Source organism: Betta splendens, chromosome 16, assembly GCF_900634795.4.
Source record: "Betta splendens chromosome 16, fBetSpl5.4, whole genome shotgun sequence".
NCBI classification, from domain to species: domain Eukaryota; kingdom Metazoa; phylum Chordata; class Actinopteri; order Anabantiformes; family Osphronemidae; genus Betta; species Betta splendens.
This window is the reverse complement of record NC_040896.2, coordinates 9,343,158-9,366,489: the sequence shown is the minus strand read 5'-3', so window position 1 is coordinate 9,366,489 and position 23,332 is coordinate 9,343,158. Positions and strand designations below refer to the sequence as shown.

At 47.4% G+C, this 23,332-nt stretch overlaps 1 protein-coding gene across 3 annotated transcripts; it reads right to left on the bottom strand.

Annotated features, from left to right (window-relative positions):
• Positions 1-845: 845 nt before the first annotated feature.
• On the bottom strand, positions 846-18,552 carry slc9a1a (solute carrier family 9 member A1a). Of its 3 annotated transcripts, none has more exons than XM_029129347.3 (13): positions 17,443-18,552; positions 12,290-12,762; positions 11,407-11,657; positions 10,464-10,681; positions 9,512-9,714; positions 8,446-8,535; positions 7,037-7,107; positions 6,671-6,847; positions 6,255-6,378; positions 5,994-6,092; positions 5,500-5,581; positions 5,218-5,274; positions 846-4,777 (listed from the first exon to the last, which is right to left on the bottom strand). In XM_029129347.3, exons 1-13 carry the CDS (start codon positions 17,732-17,734, stop codon positions 4,509-4,511), a joined length of 2,406 nt encoding a protein of 801 aa, XP_028985180.1. In that variant the 5' UTR covers positions 17,735-18,552; the 3' UTR covers positions 846-4,508. The 3 variants fall into 3 exon arrangements, with proteins under 3 accessions (XP_028985180.1, XP_055359210.1, XP_028985181.1); XM_055503235.1 differs by lacking the exon at positions 17,443-18,552 and adding an exon at positions 15,920-16,865; XM_029129348.3 differs by lacking the exon at positions 5,218-5,274 and having other exon boundaries at positions 17,443-18,547.
• Positions 18,553-23,332: the final 4,780 nt, after the last annotated feature.

The window sequence follows — 23,332 nt, the reverse complement described above, 5'->3', positions numbered from 1 at the left end:
CTTTTATTGCGGGCATTCCAGGGATTCTGGTTTTAATCCCTCTGTATAAGTGACAGCCAAACGCTCACACATTTCAACACAAAGCCAGCAACAATTCTAGTGATTGGGGTGATAGATGTCAAATTAACTTGGCCGCCCACAGAGGATGTGCTGGAAAATGATACAATGCCGACAATTAAAGCCAGTGAATGTTACAAAGGGAGCGCATCCATTCCACAAGCGTCCCGGAATGAATGCGTCTGTCGGGGCCGAGCCGGTGAAGGAGGACGCGAGTCGCTGTGATTTCCCATTTAGCTGGAATAGATGCGCAGCAAACACAGGATCTGTGCCAGAGCAGCGGCGCCGCTCTCCGGATATCTCCCACTCTCCACGCGGCCGCGCCGCTGCCAAGCCCTGGTAATGCCATTACACCGCGAAGAGGCAGGCAGTTCATCCTGAGTTTATTAGACTCAACCAAGTATCCAATTATAAAATGTCTTCCAGATACATAAATCCAGCTCCTCCCTATTACATTTTACTTTTGGGACTTATTGTGCGCTGTATATTTTATTTTAATTACATTGTGCAGCCTCACCATCCCTCCTGGACAAAAGAGGTTATTTGCAGGTTCAGCTGAACTGTGTTGATCCTGCAGGGAAGTGTGTGAGTCATTATTTATTTATTGTTGCACCTTCCTCATACATTAACTTCAGCTGCAAGGGATGTCGGGTACTGGAGACGCGAGATGACACCCGAATGCAACGCTGAGGTATTTGTCTTTCAAGATGCACAGTAAATGGATTAATCTGAATAGTTTTTTCTTTGCTCCCAAGGTCAACAGGAATCAGGAAACGTGGACCCAGCACTGTTATAAAGTCAAACTTTATTTTGGTGTATATATTTTCTGACATACTTCTGGTTGTTAGTTTCACTGGTCATTACAGGAATGGAATGCTGAAACATTAGTCAACAAGAAAGTGCACCCTTGTCCTCGTTCAGATTTGTACATCATCAACATCATAATAAATACACATTATATTATTATTATATATGGTTCCTCCATTTACATATATATTCTCATTCATGTGTATATAAAATAAAAAACTCTAATTATTGCAAAATTTTAACCTGCAAACGGCAAAGAATGAACAAACATAAATCCTACAGACACAGATTAAAAAATGACTAAGAGAGAAAACTAATCTGCTCATCAAGTTTGAGAACCCACAACCACCGACCCCCTCCCCGTTTCTAAGGCCCATTATAAAGTACAATCCTCCTCCCTGCGTTGTGTCACCTGACAGCCATGCACAATGCCAACACTACGGTAAAGCCACTTATTGCTGTCTAACATTGGTGTTTAAGAGATAAAGGTACTGCTTTGTTAAAGTGCTTCGTGTGGCGGATCAGGCAAACTGGAGAATGACACGAACAAAGCATAAAAACAGTGGTTGGACACAGCGTCACGATGCGGATGCCAGTCGCTCTGTGGTTCCAGCTGCAGGAACCGTACCGGTTTCTGCTCGTTTTACCACGCGATGAGCGCGTCGTAGTGTTTAGGCTCTGATTCAGGTCTCGCGTTCGGACCACGCGTCACATGTTTGTTTCTGCTGAGCAGCACAGAGTCATCATGTTGTAGAAGGTGAAAAGCAACGGCTGCCTGGATTGAAAGTATAATAAGTTAAAGGCTGAAATCAACATGCAAAACACCAGCGGGGCATTAAAGGTAAAGAGAAACCTCTCAGCTCGCGAGGCTGATTGTAATTGATGCCTTCACCTTTCCCAGCGGAGCAGCCTGAATTTAGGAGAATAAAGTCTGCTGATTCTAATTTATAGTTGTAAACTCAGGGTGTTTCGGGATCCAGAGTTCAAACTGTTTAAACTTTCAGGTAAACAATCGCATGGAAAAAGCTACATTCACCACTAAAACCTTCCTTTAAAGCACATGCATGAATTCAAATAACAACACTGGACAATGAAAACGTGGGACACGCAGTAGGTGTCACTGTGAAGCCAGTTAAAAAAGTTCCCTGCCCAGTATCACGATAAAGAAGCGCAGCCTTCTACAGGCTGAACGCTGGTGTGACCATTGAAAACCAGTAACAAGACCTGCAACATGAAAGCATCCAGCGTGCACAGAAAACAAGTCATGGAGATGGAGCTTTGAAGCAACATGCATGAAGGTTCTTCTATAGGCTGTATGGCTTCAGATTAAGGTTCAAACATTTCTCTCTCAGTGAGAATGTTTCCCCAAAAGATGCATTTGGTATAAAACATAAAAGTATGAAAATAGTGTCTTCTTTCTGATGAATTAAAAATCTTTGGACTAACGTGAAATAATTAAAGATATGTCGCCTCATTTAAAGTTAATGTAGTTTTTATAGTTTTCCTGGTTCTAGTAACTCACGTACACATTCTGATATGAAAATAGAGCCGTGCAGATTAGGATTCTTCTCACAGAGAATTAATCTGCTTCGCATTCACACACACATTCACAATAAAACCTGCTGGAACCTTCCTGAAGCTTTCCTCCCATTAAAAGTGTCGTCAGAGAGAGAGACAGTAACACAATATCTCAGAGCATCACATATCCAGACCTGCCAAACTTTCCTGGTGCGTCTTTATTCACTGTGCTGCCTATAAATACCACTTTCAACAACAGAAGGAGGACCTCAGGATGGGAAAGGAGCCGCGTGTCACTGGGCTCGTCCGTCCAGCCATTTAAGCAGTCTTTTTTTTTTTTACCACATCCTCGTTGACATTTTCAGCACACCTCTCTCCTCCGACACGCTGTCACACACCCACTGACATTTGAGAAAAGGAAATTCAATTTGGGCTGAGACAGGGAAACGAAATGCTTTAAGATTTGACCCTCCGGTCCCGCGGCTGCAATTATCCTATCGCTGCTTGGGAAAGCACGAAGAGTGTCGGAGGCGGAAAAAATAGGAGCAAACACGCTTTAGGTGCAGCTACGCTCAGATTTGGAGGTGCACAGACAAAGTATTACTGCGACTCTCACTACGCTGACCACAACACGGAAAGACGAACAGTGAGCACAAAGAGCCGACAGATTACTCTGCTTTTTCCACTCCGCAGTAATAAGAACCTTCTGGGTGTAAGAGGATCAGGACAGATTCAGTGCCACCAACACCTAGAAAACAGCCACAAAGAGTGGAACAGTGACTCAGTGAAGCTCCGTCAGACTGTGTTCCAGAGCCAAAATCATCTGAGAACCCGTCTCACAGAGAACCCGTCTGACTGAGAACCCGTCTTTTCCAGTGACTCCCATTTTTGTTCTTTTCCAGGTACTGAAAACAGAAGATATGTGATAAGTCAAGTCATAAGTCATGTGTTTTCAATGGTTCAGGTCATATTCCAGTTCAGTGTGAAGCTGTGAGAAACAGCTTTTTCTGATTATGTTTATAATAATGCCCATTTCTATCACTCACTCTTTATATTTTCAAGACAACAAGACTTCAGTTTTAAAGGGCATTCATAATTAGAACATATTATATTTTCATCAAATCTACACACTTCTTTGCTGCATAGAGGGTTTTGTTGCCAGGACGTTTAAGTTAAGTTAGTGTCAAACGTGCACGTCTCTCTATGATTTGAACGACTCTACCCCTTCTCCTGACTCTACTCGATGGCTTTGAAGAGTGCTCTAAACCCAAACATACACCATCCACACAGAAATGTGACAGCGTGTGACTTAGAGAGCTGGATGGGATGTGGAGCATGATGGCTGACATCATAACATCTGTGTTGCATCACTGCCTCGTCCACAAGCTTCCCGAATACTCAGCTTTGCCCCACTTTTATAGGTCAACGTCTTCAAACAGTGAGGAGTTCTTCAGGCACGCACGCACGCACACACGCACACACACAAACACATGCACACACACACACACACGCACACACACTCTGGCCACAGCCACAGGACAAGGCTGCATCTCTGTGAGAACGACTACAAAGAACTACAACGCTTTGCACGGTGACTAAACACACCCGGCTATAAACTACATCCCACAATCACTGGAGCAAACCCATGACAAACAGATGTTAGTGTCCTTAAACGCAGGACAGTGATAACAATAAAATAAGGCAGAATATTTTCGACTAGCTACACTCTAAAGGTTTGGGTATCCAGCAATTACAAGTGACAGGATGAAAATGAAAGAACAGTATGTAAGAAAGTGACAACTGGAGTGAAATAGTTTGCTCAAGCGATTACACTGAATAACAGGTGTAGAGAGAAGGTAACGAAAAATAAAAATGATAGTCTGACACTGAAACAGTCCAAACCTTTGGTAATGCATAGTTCTTTCCTGATGTCTCAGACTCCGGCATCTCACCTCCCAGTAGCAGCGCCTGCTTATTTTGTCTTTTGCTTCCTGTTTCTGGTTTGTACATTAGCAGTTTTGGCTTGTTTTGGTTTCTGAACCAAAGACATATTTTCGCGCGGAGCGGTGGAGCAGCCCTCTACAGATGGACATGCAGCCGGATGCCTTCACGCTCGCGTCGCCACATTAAGGCAGGAAGGGCTCGTCCTCGTCCTCGTCCGCGCTGGGACCGGGGTCGCTTAGGCACCGCGTCAGCTTCTGCTGGTCCCGGGCTCCGTCCTCCTCACCGGGTTTTCTAGGGGGCTTCATCATCAGGCCGCTGTCCTCGTCCCCTGCATCGGCCTTTATAAACTCATCCATCACGTTGACAGAGTCTGGAGACTGGGGAGAGGCCAGGTCCACCTGGATGGTCGGCACCTTTCCAGAGTCGAGCTTCACGTTGTAGGCCTGGGGGTCTGGACGCAGAACAAGGGTCCAACATTAGACATGATCATGAGAGCATGGGCGCTGACGTCATTCCATTAGTGTGCATGAATGCATGGTGTAAAGGGGAGGACAATGTGAAGGTCAACACAACTATGCATGTATCACTGCTGCACAAGCTGAGCAACAATCCATTGTAAGATCTTTTCTAACATTTCACAATCTAACACAAATTTAAAAACACATGCGGGAACAAATCCTTTCCGTTGGAACTGAAAACAAACTGAAGCCCCACACACGTGCATGCTGTTATCTGTCAACAAAAGAACTGCTCCTCGTCATTTCATGACATCCCCTCATTAGTGATGAATAATTAATGGCTGTTAACAAACGGGATAACTGGGGCATGCAACGTGGGACTCCTGTTGGGATACATAACTCAAAGCAAGTCTTCTCTACGCTCACCACATACCTGAGCAGAGATTGTTCTCTTTCTGCTGCTGATCAGGTTTGTAATCAGTATCTCTGCCTAAAATAAAACCACACACTGGTTTACATCCTGTGTTTCCCTGTGGGGAAATCAGATCAGCGTCCTATCGTGATCATCATTTTGTGAATGCGGCCGTAGGAGGATATCACCATATAATGTCTGATACATGTAGCAGTGACAGAGTGAGATTAGATAGACAGATGTTGAATCAGACAGTAAAATGGCAGTTTGCATTTGGTCTGTGGCCCAGATGTCCATCTGTACCTGAGGCCAGTCGGGCTCTGCACATAGTTGGTGAGTCAGGAGCGGCACTGGGCACAGTCAGGTACTTATTCATCTCTTTAATCTGGAACAACACAAATATTCATGGAGGATTTAGCTCAGTGTGTAATCAGTGTTTAACATATTAGCTTAGACTGAAGAAATGCATTTGATCAGCAACCAAACTTAAATAATCTCAATTAATCAGGATCTTATAATCTTCAGTAAAACTGTTGCAAAGCAATTCTCCAGGTCCCTGGTGGATTCCAGCAGATTCAACTCAACCAAAATAAGAGTCTGTTTTCATTACGTAATTGCAGGCTGATGAACTGAAGTTTGTAGTAGAGCCACTCAACTGTGCAAATACTTCAGTCCCATTTACATCAGGAAAATGTGTTTAGCAGAAGGAGGACTCTAATTAGGAAAGGAATCATGGAAGGTTTTGTGCCTGTCTTTAAAACACAAAGGTGAGCTACATGACGTTAATAAGCACAAACCTTCTTCTCTAGCTGAATCATCTTTTGTTTCTTGATAAAGTTGGTCACTCCATCTTCATATGGATCCACCACCAGAGTGTGTCTGTTGTAGGAGTGCAGCTGAAAAACAAGAGGGCTCTTTTCAGTGTCCTTAGAACCAGTCAAGATCAGGTCAACCGGTTAAATTCAAACTCAAATGCTTTGAATGTATATAAGCAGGAAAAGGTATTCATCGGGAATATGTTAATACAAAACAAAGCATCTTATCAAGCAAATAAATACCCTCTGCCGCGTCTTCTGAAGGTTACTCCTGAGGATCTTCCTGATCTCCTCCTCTCTGCCTTTAGGCAGCTGGGGCAGGGCTCGCTCTGCAGTCTTAGGAAGAGGCTTCTTCGGCTGGATGTTCCTGGAAAACAGTCGTGGTGAAAAACAAAAGTCAGATGACAGAGACTTACAGTACGTATATTTAGTAAATTGTACCATTTTTAGAAATCTATTTGTAACTGGTTTTAACCAAACCAATGACTCCGCCACTAGCAAAAAAAGCAAAGGCATTTTGGGCTAAAGGCAGCTGCAAACACAGGTGATGATTTTCTGGAGGCTCTTCACTACTGACTGATGCCTTTCATATTAATGAAAAGATCAATTACAGCAGATTTAATGTAGACAGCCTGGTTTTCTAAATGCTCTGTACTCACTGCATGGAAACAGTGGAAGGCACAGCAGAAGGCAGCTTGGCTCCCCCACCGCTCTCCACCAGCTCAATGGCCTGTTTCATCTCCATCTTGTGGTAGAAGGCGATGAGCTGTGGCTCTTTGGCTCGTTCGCCTGCAATCAGGCACTTCTTCACATACTTTTTGTTGAAGCGGTTCAGTCTGGAAGGAAAGAAGAATTGGAAGATGACAAAAGAAGTTGGGCATGAAGCAGAGGTTAGAATGTGACATAAAATGAGAGGGGTGCGCCAAGTTCGGCCACATCATAGCTACCGTGGATTTGTTTAGTAGTGCAGCTAATTTAGGAGCATCTGCCAGTATGTTGGGGTTGGTTTACTGTAAAAGGCTTACTTGTCCTTCCAGTGGTGATGGCCATAGTGTCCACAGATGTCCTCAATTCCAGTCAGGAGGTGGTCCAGGAACTGGGAAGAAGAACAAGGATTTCATCTAAGTCATCCCAACATGCTGCTACCGTTCTTTACAGCACATCATTTACAAAATGGCTTTAAAGCAGAATCCATGAAAGAAAACCAGTAGCTGCAGAGGAGCTGACTGGTTAGAAAGGTTTTCTTTCTGGTTCAAACAACCAGACAAATGTACCACAGCATTTGCTAAGCAGGCTACAGCCAGCGGAGGATCACACTGGTTGTTTTCTCTGGGGCTGACCGTGTTTCCGTGGGAACACACTTTATTAAGCAGAGCCACAAAATTTACTTCTGTTTTGTCAGAAGTGATTGATTTGTACATAGCCTGCACTGCTCGTTGGGGGTGGGGGTAGGAAAGCCTCACGTGAGGCCACAATGTCAACAGCTGCTCATATGCAAACATGAATGTACGGTTACTGTAGGAAATATCACATTAGGGTTTTGCTTGTAGGGATAAACTGAGCACCGCATTGTGCCGTGCCAGTGCAAAATGAAGCAGACTGAATGTGTTAGGCATCTTAGCAGGAGAGACAGATGTTTGCCAAAATGAATCCCCTGGGTTGCTCTGTTTGGATCCTGTCCTCAGTCAGCCTCATGCACCGGTGTTTTACAGCAGAGGCAAAGCCATTATGACAAGCTGCTCCTCTAGCCTCGAGCCTGGGTGACTCATTGGTGTCTTGGAGAGGGCAGAGTGTATATATACTGTGTGTGCGTGCATATGTGTACTTAATGGAGCTTTATTAATAGCGTTAGAGCACTCAGGGACCATGCACCATGGTGGTCCCCCGTGTCTGACTCAAAAACGAAAGGTTTATTACGCACTCTGCGTTACACAGTGATGAATCATATAAATTAAATAAACATATTGGTATATTACCAAGCTTGTTATATAATCCTGTAACAAGTCTGTTTTAAAATCCCTGAATGGACGTAAGTGCGAATACAGTCTATGAGATGCAGTAGCAGCTCAGGGCCAGTAGATGGAGCCAGACATCCACATTTTGAGGCTTGTTACTGGAACAAGAAGGAGCATGCAACTACAGGTATTAGAAAAAAAATGTAAATATATATAAATATATATAAAATGTAAAATATAACTGATTGCATAATAGTATTAAAAAGTACTTTTACATTTCCATCTCTGCTCTCAGGACGGCGTGTTAAACAGAGCTGTTATTACATTACAATGGTGGGTGAGCAGGCGGAAGCTCACAGGGTTGCTAATATTTCCCTATTGTATTCTGGGACATGTATTTGCATAAACCATGTAGAAAGGGTCAGATCTGATCTGGTGACGACGGCTGAGGGCAACGGAAGGCGAGCACGGATCTGCACCTGAGTATGGATCTCCTCGTTAATGGAGCGCTTGGCCTCCTGCTTCTTTTTCACTGCAAGCAGGTCCACCAAGGGTTTGATGGTCATGCCCTATGACGAAGAGGGAAAAATGTTAGTCACCGTGACCTTGTCCTGAACTCATACTGCCTTTAATTATTAGTGTGTGTGCTGGTTTCTCTGCACCTGGAAGCCAGAGCATATCATTTAGCTTCTTTTAATCTGGTGCAAAGTGGAAGAACAAGGTTACAGCTACTGTCCCTTAATAAAATTCTGCTGCTCTGAAACGTGAACTTTTGTCACAAATGCTGTATGTAAACCCTCCAAAAGCTCTAGATGGAAATGATAGCGATAAGAAAAGGCAAATAATGTGTCATACTGTAATTTATCAGTTTAACAATGTATTTAAGAGGAAACGTCACTGATTGACAATAAAAACATAAACTTTTACAGCTGCTGCTTAAGATGGATCCCGATAATGATTTTAGTGCATGTTATGTACAACAGTATGATATCTTTCTAGCCTGCGAAGATAAGGGGAAGAAGTCTGTATTTTTAGTAGGTGCATCACTGGGTCAGATTCATGTCTATGAATATTCTTGCAGTTTCAGTGTGAGGCGGGTTGACCACACGCGAGCATCTGCCCCCGGAGTGTCTTTGTCTTGCTCTCACAATATGGACGTTTTTGTTTGTGATGTCGGAGGGAGGATGTGTTCGAAAATGAAACAGAAGAGGAATGTCTGACCATGAGGAACTGGGTTTGTTCCTCAGCATGAACAGTCGGAACACTGTGCTTTTAGTTAAAGCTCTTATCTGAGCTTGTTTATGTCAGTGTATGAGTCAGACAGCAGCATGAGTGTGTAAAATGCAAATAGAATAAAATGAGGCAGTTTGCATACCAGTGCATGCAGTGATGACAAATACAAATAACTGGGTAGTATGTTGAAGATGGGAATAAAATGCATAGTGTAACATAATGGAATCATGCACCAGAGCACAAATGTCTAATGGTTTACATAACAGGCCTTATTGGACCTTATCATCATCATCAACATCTTGTTTCTCATACCTGAACAAAGACCGTGAAGAAGATGACGGTAATGATGGCGGTGAGGAACATCTCTCGCATGGGGAAGTGTTCCTTGTCGAGCAGGAAGCCGAGGGCAAAGGCGATGGCGCCTCGCAGGCCACCGTAGGCTATAATGAACTGGTCCTTCGTGGTCAGCTTTACAATGCGGAACTTGTTCATGAAGAACGTCAGACCAACCACACCTGGGGAGGAGAACACAAACCTGCATTAGCTTTGGGGCGGTCTGCAGCATTCTGTGGTTAGAATGTAACAATAAGAGAAATAAATACAAACTCTGGAATACAAGCATACATTAAAAAACAACCTAAAAGGAAAAAAAGCAAGAACATAAAAAGGAAGGGCCCTTTACTGACGGAAAAAGAGGAATTTAAAGTCCCGTCTGTCACAAGAACTGTATCACGTGATGCAAGCAAACGCTTGAACAATTCAAATCACACGGAGCTTATTTGTGTTTAGAAAGCTTCCTCCTGACACTAGAAATTAAGGATCTGGATTCAAGACCACCAGACGGGACACATCCTCCCATTCTTTCACTCAGTCTCACTCTCCAACACTAATAGGTCCAGCACGGCTAATCACACACACACACACACACACACACACACACACACACACACACACACACACACACACACACACACACACACACACACACACACACACACACACACACACACACACACACACACACACACACACACACACACACACACACACACACACACACACACACACACACACACACACACACACACACGCTTCCCTTTTTACGAACATGCATAAAAAGCTTATGGTCTTATATTTTACTGTCTCAAACTGGAAATAACAAATTTATCTACTTTAAAAAAAACAATTACTGCATCTTCTGCTTCTGTTTAGAAGTAACCATCAATAAAAGCACATCCCACTGAAACGCTGTAGAGCAGCTGACCTATAACTCGCGCCACCAGACACAGGATGACGGTGACTGTGACAAACGTCCAGTTCCAGGAGTGAGGTCCATCCACTGTGGCCACGCCCAGGAAGATAAAAATCAGAGTCTCGCTAACACTGCTCCACATTTTCAGGAAGTACTTGATGGTGGTGTGAGACTTGTGGGATATGTTGGCCTCCACGTAGGGTCGCATCACCGCCCCACACGATATTAACCTGGAGGAGTAGAAAACTAATGTGACTTCAGTTGATCCTGAAATTTGTGGCTGTAAAAATATATACATTTTACATCATCGTTATTGTTTTAGTTTGTCATTTGTCTTGTTAGAAGCACGTTAAACATTAAATCTATGCATGTCGAGGAAGCAGCGCTTTGAGTTCTAGCGGTGATGACACCATCTCTCTGCTGACCACTTCTCTCTTCCTTTCCTGTGTCATGCATTGCCACGCAAACCATCAGACACATTCCTCCCACTGCTTGGGTTTTTGGACATTAGGGTAGTGATCAAATGACCTTTTACCAGTAAACTCTCGCTGCTTCTTTACAGAAAAGCAGGTTTTGTCTCAAGGCACAAAAAGACAGCCCGAGGCTTTGGGAGAGACTGTCCTTGAAGCTACCCACTGATTGACGATGACAGTTTGTCGTCACCTCCAGCACCTCCATAAAATGGATTGATGCACACTGAAGGAAGCGGTTAAATAAGGCTCCTTAGAGAATTCTGGGCTGCTCATAAATTCAGGAATGGTTTAAGTGTTAATTTGATTATTGCATTTTGACACGTTTAACATGGAGCGTAATCTACCACAGCTCGGAGCTGAGTTATCATCACAGGGAAGCAGTTAATAAATTCCCTTCATAAACTAATCGGATTTGTTTTGGTAAAGACACAAAAGATGAATGTCACAAAAAGCATAAAGTATAGAAGCGGCAGCAGACGTACGCCATGATGCCAGAGAGGTGGAACATCTCCGATGACAGGTACGCCATGTAGCTGTACACAAAGACAAAGAGGGGCTCGATGACACGCGTGTGGGAGGTGAAGCGTGAGGTGAAGGCAGCCAGGATCCCGTAGATGGCTCCCACTAGGACACCACCCAACGCCACCACCAGGAAGGAGATGAATCCAAGGAAGCATTCCATCAGGGTCACGGTACCAACGCCTGCAAACTCCTCAAAAAGGTGGTACAGCACCTGGACGACAGGAGGAAGGAGATTTTATGGCTTTAAGGTGCATGGATGTGAAGGAAAACCCTTCAATATATAAATGGGCGGAACAACAGAGTTTCTGTGTGTGAGCATAAAATGCAGAGTCACAATGGGGGTTATGAATAATGCATTCGGCCTTTGAGGGCTTGCACGTTGTAACAAAACAGGGTTCATCAAAATATACTTTTAATTTCTACCAAGCGGTTATTTCACCATGGTTCTCCAGGTATTCCCAGGCTGATGAGCTCTGGCTCTGACCATTTAGCTCTGCTGAGTATTTGAGGGATAAACTGGGAAAACTTCTCATGTGCTACTTACTGGTTGTTGTGACCAAGGTTGGTGGATAACTATGCAAGCAAAGGGGGAAACCTAACACTGTGGATGTGGCCGTATTGGAGCGACAGCTGGTGAGCACTAAGCTGCAGATATCAGAGGGGTAACAGGCTCGTCTCTGTGCTGACAGTAATAAGCTAAACAAGTACATGCAGAGACCATGTTTGAAGCGAAACACCACCCACCAGGTCCTCATCTATGCATCTAACGTCTGCATTAAGATGAACAAAGGTTCACACTGCGATGTTATGAGTGTGCCCCTCATCCCTGCCTCGTTCACTCACCACGGTGACGGCGTCGTTGAGCAGTGATTCGCCGAACACCAGAATGTGCAGCAGCTCATTGATGTGGATTTCCTCAAACACAGCAAGGACAGCGACCGGGTCCACGGCGGAGATGATGGAGCCGAACAGCAGGCAGGGCAGGAGCCCGATTAGGTGGAGGTCTGACGGGTTGGCGGGCTGGATCTGACACACAGCATACAGCAGGCCGCCGATGAAGAAGGCGTTCCACAGAGTGCCCACCACAGCAAACATCAGGATGGTGCCCAGGTTCTCCATGAAGGGACGTATGGGCAGGAAGTAGCCAGCGTCCAGGATAATAGGGGGCAGCAGGCAGAGGAAGAATACATTGGCGTTCATCACGGGCGGGACCTTCTCTCCAGCTAGTTTGATGAGTCCGCCCACCACCAGACCCACCACAATGAGCAGGCAGCTCTCTGGCACGATGTTGGACAGACGAGGAACCAGGTGGAAACCTGGGACAGAACAGGTGCAATGCAGTGAAGGCGAGCATGAGTAGAAATGGTAGAGAGTAAGTACTATATGTACAATGTTCATTTATGTCATTTGAACTAGATCTGTCTTTCTATGTTAAAGAGCTAATGTCACTAACCCAGTTTGTAAAACTGGTGCAGTACTGAAAACCAAGGACTTAACCTGGTAGTTTGGGGAATTCTTTAAGAAAGAAATTAAAATAAGATGAAAAACAATCATTGTCAACAGTTTTCACATGACAGGCGAACAATCTGTGTGCTACATTCAGGAGACGCAAGAAAACCTGGTAGGTTTCTTTTGTCTCACCTTTACACCAACTTAATTTGACCCACAAATTAGATTACCTTTTGCAATTCTCTGCCATCACCTCAAGTTTATGGGTAGAGGCAGCTCTGCAGAGGCGCTGGAGGCTCATAATGCCTCTACAAGCAATATACTGACAAATACCAAAAGGACCGTCTCGTACTCTAAGAGGGCAGATCACACATAATATAGCTTCAATTCATTTACTGGAGTAAAATTCACAAAAATCCATCTGTGAAAGACAGACAGAGTAGGTTGTTTTACACATTGACCTGACTACAGTAGATGTAAATATGTGAACTCCCACTGCAGTATTTGCAAACGGTAATGATCACACGCACTTTTCACTGTAAAGTTGCTCCATGAAAGAGCTGATGTTGCAGCAGTTACAGGGTGTGCTAGTTCCTGAACATGTGGAGGAGCAGGCAGGTGAGGAATGTCTTCCTGTGCATATTCAGGGTGGTGGAGCAGCTAATTAATACTGACTCATTAGCACATCACACATAGCGTTATGCAACGACCGCATTACACACAGGCTGCCAGTAAACAAAAATTAACAGCCACGAGGACACTCTACAGACTGAAATTGAACCGCTCCTGTTGTCTTTCAAAACATCTGCAGCAGCTGGAAGACAACACAGGATCCACACCTACACGTCTATACCTGCATCTCTGAAACAAGACTGAAGAAACCATTATCATCATGATCACCATTAATTTCTCCCATTCCCCCTTTATGAGCATCGAGTGCTAACAGTTTCACTGCTCCCCTCGTGCAACCTCTGCCCCCTGACGGAGCGCAGCATGTGAATTCCACTGCTAGTTGTGAGGATGTGTCCTCAGACAGCTACAAGCAGTTTGCCAGAGGCCTTAAACTTTGGTTGAGACACCTACTACGCAATTACTATGTTGGTGTAACAGCAGATGACGTGAGCAGCCGACACACTGCTAGGGGCTAACTGCTTCCCCACTGACATGAACATATGATGTCTGTCCTCATGAAGAATGCTCTGCTTTTACTTACAGTTAATGGAAGGGTTTAGTCTCCTTGATTAAAATCATTTAAAGACTCCCCAGTTCATCTGAATATAGGCTCACTTTGTGCGTGTATCCAGTAATCTGGCATATGTCCAGAGGTACTAGGCTTTAACGTTGCTTGTGTTTAATCTTAAGTTTGTTTAGCCCGTCTAACCCACATACAACAAGCCCCTTAAAAATCCAAAGACACACAGGACGTAGCATTTCTGAGCAAGTCTGAGCTTGAGGAGACGCATTGTACGTTGCACCATGTGCTCCACTCAGGAAAAGTCAGACTGAAGACAATTCACTCAAGATAGAACTTCCTATACTTGAATATTTGTAATATTAACACACAGTCATGTGGCCGAACCCAGAGACTGGCACGTGAAACCCATCGGGTGCTGTATTTGTGGCCTCGCATCCCGTGACACTGTGTTAAGAGAGCTTTCAGACGCTCACCACAGCAGAAGCTGTGAAACAAAGCTCACGAACGGCATGGCTACGTTTAGAAAACGTGTCCTCACAGCTAGAGGAGGACCCGAGTGTGTTTGTGTGTGTGTGTGTGTGTGTGTGTGTGTGTGTGTGTGTGTGTGTGTGTGTGTGTGTGTGTGTGTGTGTGTGTGTGTGTGTGTGTGTGGCCCCAATTTGCACCCTGGTGTAAACAGCAACACAGAGAAGAACAGCACATTAACGACCAAGTGCATAAACAAGTGAGCACATTTCCTTTACAAGTCTGTTGTAAGTGTGTGGAAGCTACAGGTCACAGGTTTGTTGGCTCCTGCAGATGAAATTTGAATTTTAAGATACGACTACTGACAATTGTCTTCTATGGCCAAGGAGCAGGAAAGAGCAACAACTGTCTGCTGCACTAAACAGAGACAAAGAGAATCCAGCGCCATGTAAACGTAAAGGTCAAAGGTCAAGAGGTCTTCCACTGTTTGCATGTGTACCCAGCACAGCCTGGTACCTGCTGCACATTATCGTTTGTATGTAAAGCCACAACTAAACCCTGTTGCCAGGTGACTAAGTGCAGACGGATGGCAGCCGAGCACACGAGGCAAACACTGATCCCCCACACAAGTCAAGACAGTGAACTTCCGATCGGGGTTAGACTTTGATGACTGCAGGAAGGTCGGGAGACACATGTGCTCCGGGGGGACGGAGGCCCACATAGCTGTGTAAACCACACGCCCTTTGATTGTCTGATGGAGAAAACTGTGCTCCTCGCGTTGCCTGCTCAAAACAAACGTCGGTTTAAATTATTCATAACAGCGGCAGCCGGGATATTTCATGATCCCTCCGTCCAGCTACGGCTGACGTGACACCACCTTTATACCTCCCACTGCTATTCTCAGGAACGTCTGTGACACAGAGAAGCATCCAGTGAAGAAAACCTGATCCATCACAACCTGAAAAACGAGTCAACGATAAGCTGCGATTATAGCTTTGACTCTCCCTTTGCCAAAGGTGTGTTTTCCAAAGGTGTTGGCTTACCTTTACACCTACACATCCATTAGAAATAAGGGCAGTATTAACAGGTGGCAAATAGTCATTTTGGACTAGAACCTACAACCAAACAAAGAACTCCCTGCATGTTTTCACTGAAACCTGCAGGGTTTCGGTGCCACTCCTGAAACCTGGTCCCAGTCGACGCTGGTAAAAGCCCCTAACAACACCTACCGCGGGTGTGGCTGCCTTTCTTTTTACTCGAGGACGCGAGAGAGAGGGAGCTGACGATTAAAGCACTGACCCTGCAATTACAGCTCCAGAGTCACGGCCACAGCAAATGACACAAACAACAATACAGCACATAACCTGAGGGTTGATAGCAAACAGCCTCTGTAGCTCCACAGCCTTGTGGACACGCACGTCCTTAAAGCAGAATGAATGAGACCTCTCCTCCATAACGTGTGCTTTGGACTGTATTTCCTAGCACCTACTGTACACGGCCTTGAAGCCTCGAGACGCTGGCACGCCCTGTTTTCAAGTAGTAAAAAAACCGAGACTACCTCGACCCGTAGGACATGCTCGACACAAAACAACAGAAACCAGGGCCCTGACTGGAAGGTGTGGCCCACAGGTCACTCATGCATCGCCAGTGGCTATGATTAGAGCTGAACACACGAAGCGTTTTACGTTTAAATCAGGGCCCGGACCAGGTTTGATGAAGCTATAAACTACCACAGACATTAAAAGCTGCTAATGCACGTCTAATACTGTTTACTGCTGGTGTAAGTATTACTTATGTATGAGTGTTAGATGTACCATAAAAAAGGACAACTACACATTTTTGCGGGCTTCCAGCACCATCGTAGGTTTGACTTATGGATTTAAATGAAATTGTTTTTTTCTTTGTATGATTGGCTCTGCAAGAGTCAAAGCATAAATGCAATGACCCGCTGCTTAAATCAAAGCAGAGGGGCTTCGCTCCATGCAAAAGCACACTTGTTAGCGTTTGCTCTGCCGATAATCAATTTAACAGAAGCACTTTAGTGACGAATAGGCCGAGAACGGCACCGTGAACCTGAGCACCTGTGCCCGACGGGGTAAATGGGCTGTGAATGTTCTGCCTTGTAAGATATGAGGCCGGCGGCCATGAATCAGAGCCGCGGACGAGGCCGAGCGCCGTGGCAGCCGCATCGATTTGCTCCCGGCCCATTTGCAGACGTCCTGGGATGATCGCGGGCTTTGGGTCAGCGCCGTCCGCAGCTGCTGGCTCTGCATCCCCTCTGCTTCACTCGTCTTCATCATCTCCACCATGTCCTTGAGCTGCACCGGGCCCAGGTGCTCCCTCTCTGCCTGTCCTCCCCCCTGGAGACTCTGGGCTTCTTGCCCGGATGCCCCCCCCCCACCCCCCCACTGCAGCACAGGCCGCTCGATGCCGCCGGCTCTCAGAATAGGTTTGAGCACATGAAAGTAGAGGAAACGGGGAGACGGGAAATCACAAAATGCCAATGTTGGACTTGTTTACACGACCGAGGCCCGAGATGTTCACAAACAGATGCCTTCCAGAATCCAGAGGGCTGCTGCTGCAAACGCCCCGTCACATCTGATGACTAATGCCTGCAAGCAGCATATTGACTTACCCTCTGACTCCACTGATTGAATTGAGCTATTCTGGTCCAACCTGTTAAGTCAGCACAAGGGGCACATCTTTAAAAAATGCAGACAGCAGAGTGTCCTGTGACTCTGATCAGACTGGGCCTGATGGTTCTGTCAGTAGGTGCTTCATGTAACACCCACAGCTGCCCCTATAATAAAGCACAGCCAGCCAAACCCAGCACCCACACACCGGGCAAACGTTTCCTGGAGCCTCGGCTCCGGTACCGGCCACTTACCCAGTTTCATCAACGAGGCGAGCAGGACCCATAGCGCGATCTCAAACGGCAGCCGGACGTGGTCGTAGTCGAGGCTCAGCACGGGGAAAGCCTTCTTGGTGATGTTGTGCCCCCCCGGCTCCGCGCCGTGCTCGCTCGGGTGCTCCGCGTGGCCCACGTCCGGGGAGCTGGCGGCTCCCAGAGGCAGCACGGTGCCCTCCAGGAGCACGAGCAGCACCAGCAGCAGCAGCCCGCGCTCCGGCAGCCGCCGAGCGAAGCCGGCGCGGCTGCGCGAACTGCTCCTCGAAGTCATGTCGAAGTAGCTTTCAAGTTAGCTTGGATTTAGTTTTAAAGTCCACTTCGCAGCCGAACACTTCCAGGAAGTAGCGCGGCAGCGGGGTACGACCTCGCGCCGCTGCCAAGCTACGGTTCGCAGTAACTTTAACGCTCGGTTCGACTAGCTTAAACCGAACCGAAAGCCCAGTTCGGCCGGTGAACGCTAGCTAGCGTGAGTTCGGCCAGGTAGACAGCCGCACCGACGCGCGGGGCCGTTGGTTGGATGCCGAAGATGGAGACGCTTCACCACAGCGGCGGTACGTTGGTCCGGTTCGGTGTCACGGACCGTCAGCGTCCTCTCCGGGGAAGGATGTCAGCGTCGATGCGGGGGGCCAGCGGCATCCCCCTGCAGCAGCCCAAGGGACCGGTCCGTGCCTACGCCGCGTCGCTCCGATACTGACCTTGAACGGAAGGCGCGCGGCTACCGCATCGCATCTTCCCTCGCGCTCCGCGTGGGATTATTTCAACTTTTCCGCGCCGGGGTCCGCGTATGCGGCATTTTCTCGCCCCCGCCGGCAGGTCGGGGCGTTGATTCGGGTCTGAGCAGCGCGCGCGGGAGGGCGGGAGGGAGGATGGCGCGACGCTCGCGCTGCGCTCCGCCCCGGCTTCTGGGGCTTCTCCCGGGCTGTCGGGTCCTGTGGCGGCAGATCCTGTCCGCAGTGGTGTTATAGCCGCACGCAACCTTCAAAAACACACCCTTCAGGTTCGGAGGAGCCGCCTGGAAAGGAGGGGGCGACTACAGTGACACCTATAGGAACGGAGGCTCGGGATGTCTCACGGGGAAGGAGAGGCGCTGCGGCGCCAGCGATGCAGAGACTGTAAGTGATGCTGGTGCTGGTGCCAGAGGGGCCGAAGGAGCGGGTCAGCGCCGGAGCTCACGCCTCGCACCGCGGCCCTTTCTCCCCACGGACGCCGGAACGCTAAAGGCAGTGCCGCCTCTCACCCACTGTGTGACAATGAGGGGAACGACGCCCGAGGGAGCGGCTCCACGATCTGAACACTCACCAAGCGTGACGTGACCCCACATTATGAGCAGCAATATTCACAATGGCTGACTGAGGAATGGGGGGGGGGCATTTATTTTTAGAAGGAGCTAGAATGCAGAAATGGCTTTGTCCTGTGAGGGCATTGGGTCAGCGGTCAGTGTCGGCTTAATATATCAAATATTTATTGCTCGTCAACACCTGATCATATATTCAACCGAGCTACCGCAGCACGCGGCTATTGGCCCGTACACTGTGCTGGTGGTGCCGGGTGTAGTCGTGGGAGTGACCTTGGCTGCAAGCTTCAAATTATGACTCAGCACGCTGGTGAATTACCTTCCAGATATAGCAGCATATATTTCCTCTAATAACAAATGCAATGACTCCAAACAAGCCAGCGGTGCCAAAGGACTGGCTTGGCTGCAGCTGACTACAGGTTCATCAAACCTGAGAATTAAAGGCTCAGATGAAATGAAACACCTGTGGGTGTTTTACAGGCCAGTGCTTTTGGACAGTAGCTGCTGCTTATGAATGCAAACAAGGCCACTTTGCTTCTGTTATGACAGTATAGTTGGATATCCACTATCACTGATATGTATTTCTAATTAGTCCTAATAACTAGGCAGAGCAGAAATGAAGACGGACGGGTTTATTATGTACCAAAATATTATGACCACTCACAAAATCCGTGTCAGCGCGTGGGTCATAAAGTACAGTAAGTACAGTCAGCAAATTAGACGTGGGAGAAACGTGTGGGTGGAAACCTGCGTAACCTTGACAAGGTGTCGTCAGTGGGGAGGATGACGTCAGCCGAGGCGCGCGCGCGCCAGTAAAAGGCTGTTGACCAGCGCGCGGCTCGTGAGGAGCGACGCTCGTCATCTTTTGGCTCAGCGGCGCAGCTTTCTTCTCAAATAGCTGCTTCCACGACCTCTAGTCGGGAAATTGGACAGTGAGGAGAGAGCTAAAGACATTGATTGCTCGGAGGGAAAGCTGCAAAACAAATTGGGGCCGGCTAATGCCCAGGTTGGCTGCATTAACAACGTATGGTCAGTGTTGATAACAGAGTGCCGCAAAACACAGCAACACACTCAGAGTTGAGGCGACAAAGTGTCTGCGCTCGCAGTAATTTGCGTCTGTGCGTTTTAATCACCCCTCGTGATTGCGAGGCATTTTATGAGTTTGCGCCACACCGAGACGCTGCCGGGCGACGGGCGCAGAGGGAGCGTCGAATGCCCCCGTGGCTCCTGGGCGCAAACAGCCATTAGTGCGCACGAAATCAACGCGCGCCGCTATCAGGAAGCGATAAACTATCAGGACGAGGAAATTCCCTGCTGCTTCGTTATCAGCCGTGGATCCGTTTGTGTCGGTGGGGATCAGTCAAGTTCCCCCTCGTCCTTTCTTTCATTTTTATATTAACATGATGAAAACCCTGGTATTGTGTTGTTGTGCTGCTGTGCACGTGACACTAAAGTCCTTGAATCCCGATGAAGCTTCTTCTTTTCACCTGTCAACCAGGGTCTTTATTAGGAATGGAATGGCAGGTGCTCAGGTTCACGCTGCCCCCCCCCCTCCCTTCTGATTTTTTATAGCTTCCGTGCGCACGCAGCACATGCCTGTTACGCAGTTTGCACTGTTAGACCTTTACCTTCACCGTTCACCTCATTCCGCATGTTACTTAAATGTGTGTGTCTATTGTTGTGGGACTAAAAGCTTAATATAAGTCAGTTTTTTAAGAGTTTTATGACTTTCGCGGCGTCACACACACCCAGCGACAAGTGGTGACGTGAGTCGCATGCTGAGATTTGCCCCCAGCCTTTGTGCCTGCTCTGTTTGCTGCTGCAGGGAGGGGTCGCGCGTATTGTAGTCATATCTGACGAAACCTCCCCCACGTTGACATAGACCAGCACCGTCTGCACCATTCACACGGTCACGTCTTGCTTCAGTGCACGATTTTGCCGCTAAAAGTACATCCACAAACTAATTTCTCTGGTATTGATTCTATTTAAGTGGTTCATGCTTGTATTCAGTTATTCATGATGTCTAACGATAAATTCTCCTAGAAGTGTATTACAAATCTGAAATGTAGCTGTACATGAGCTCATTTGGGTCCAAGCTTGTTCTGACCCGGGAGGCTGGCTGCTGCGGTCGGCCTGCAGCCATAAAGCCCGTGTGCTTTAAGGTCACACGAACTGAAGGCCCCGCGTGCTCGGTGCTGCTGTCGAGGCCACTGGTTCACTTCAGATGTGATCAAAGGTAAAGGCGCCCAAAATAGGCCTCTAGTCTGAAGCAGGAGCAGCGAGGCTTCATCCGACTGGGCAAAAAACGGTTTAACTGAACCCCGGTGACCGAGCCGCTCGCTCTTGCTCTGTCATATTCCTGAATCTAAACAAAGGGCAGTTTAAATAGACTACAGTAAAGTCCATTTTCTGCATTCAAGCTGTGCAATTACACAGTGTGAGATCATAAAACTCCACCGGCTCACTTTGACCCCGGAGTCGTTACATGTTTGTTTTGAAGTTTCTATTTTCTGCATTAATCTGCAACGTGGAGCCAAACGGGTCAATTATTGCCATGTGGCATCGGAACCTGCAGGAAAACAAGCAGGCTGCTTTTTACTGCTTCCACAGGATTTCAAAACAAACAACTTTGTGGTTTCTAAGTTTGTCTTTCTCTTTTGTTTTGCTTAAAAATGTGAGTCTAAAGTTCAAGCCATGTCATTATGAAAACCACATATCAGTAATAGGGAAATTTAGCCGACAGACGCGGAAGTTGAAACAAACGGCTGCGGTTAATGTGACATCACGGATTTTGGTTTTCATCTGTCAGGGGCCGACGCCCAACGCCTCCTCGCTGCAGCACACACATCAGCTTGAATAAAAGCTCAGAGTCAGACGAGCCCAGCGACGCGCCGGACCCCCTGCTGGGACTCGGCCCGCGCCACCGACGGCTTCCTGTCCGAGCGGTACCAGCGCGGCCGTTCGGTTCGCCTCCACTCCCGCCACAGGATCCACCGCCGCCACCGCCCGGAACCTGGGATGAGACGCGGAACAACAAACGGTGACACGGTGCCATTCGCTATAAGCTCTGCAAGCGATGACGAGCTCTGACGGCGCGGGCGTCGGGACGCAGAGGAGCAAAATATTTTGACAGCTTTGGTCACAGCTTTCCAGAGGTAGCTATTTAGGGATACGCCGGGCAACAGTCACTTCTGACACGGAGCTGAAGCATCTGGATGACGTCCAGCTGTGTCTCACACTCACTGTTCCTCTCTCTCTGTCCTGTAATGGAACCCCCTTCACTCCCATTCCCAATACAGCTATCGCATCATGTTTAATGGGGGTTCAGCAGCCCTCGCTTCCCTCAGGTGTCATTTGCATCACCGTAGCGCACATTAAAGCCATGTGCTCACTGGAGGCCAGTGACTGACACAATGCAACCTCTGTGCCTGTTTAGAGTCAACACCACCAGCGTGACGGGACTCTGTTCACCTGACAGCACCGCTGTTGTAACCCGTTGTTACGCTTTGGGAAACAGCAGGAGCTGTTTGTGTTACCGCTGCCCTGAACAACAGCCAGTGATTCAGAGTCAGCCTCATAATCTGGTTTTACAAAGAGTGGCTTCCTTTTTTTCCAGACATTTTCTTCATTTAGCACAGAGGATGACAGCACCAGCATCAATAACCTGCCAATATACTGAACCCGGTCGATAATTCAGTTAGAGTCATGTAAAGTTTTTTCCTCATTTTCAGGTAAAGAAGTTGTGAAACGGACAGATTAGGAAAACAATCCATGGCTAATAGGAAAACTGGGCCCACATATGAAAACTGTATGTGGTTGAGGTCATCTCATAGTCTGTTGGTCCACACCCAACGCCTCTTCACTGAAACAGGACATAATTATGTAGGATTTCCTTTTCTGGCGGCACGGTGGTGCGGTGGGTAGCACCGTCGCCTCACAGCGACCTCACAGGCCTCACAGATTCCCGGAGGCGGCCCAGGTGCCTTTCTGTGTGGAGTTTACGTGTTCTCCCCGTGTTTGCGTGGGTTCTCTCCGGGTTCTCCGGCTTCCTCCCACAGTCCAAAGACGTGCATTAGGTTGATTGGCTTCTCTCCATTGCCCGTAGGTGTGAGTGTGTGTGTGAATGGTTGTGTGTCTCTGTGTTGCCCTGCGATGGACTGGCGACCCGTCCAGGGTGCACCCTGCCTCTCGCCCGTAGCCAGCTGGGTTGGGCTCCAGCACCCCCCCCCCCCCCCCCCCCCCATATGGGATTCAGCGGCTTGGAAAATGGATGGATGGATTTCCTTTTCTCTCATTACTCGCTTTAATTTTTCATCTGCCTCCATTTACTTCTAAATTAATTTATTTTATAGATCCTTGAATATCTAAAAACAACCCCAAGTTGCTGAAACGTGACGCAGAATCGCCTCCTAAAGTCAACCACGTCTGTTTGCCAGTAAGGTGCATGTGCTACTTTGCGCCAGAAGGTGGCGCCACCGTTCTAGGGCTACAGAACGAGGGGCCTGCACTGAAGATGCACTGAGCTCCATGACAGTGAGGGATTCAGGGGGAATAAAGTTGATTTAGAAACATCAG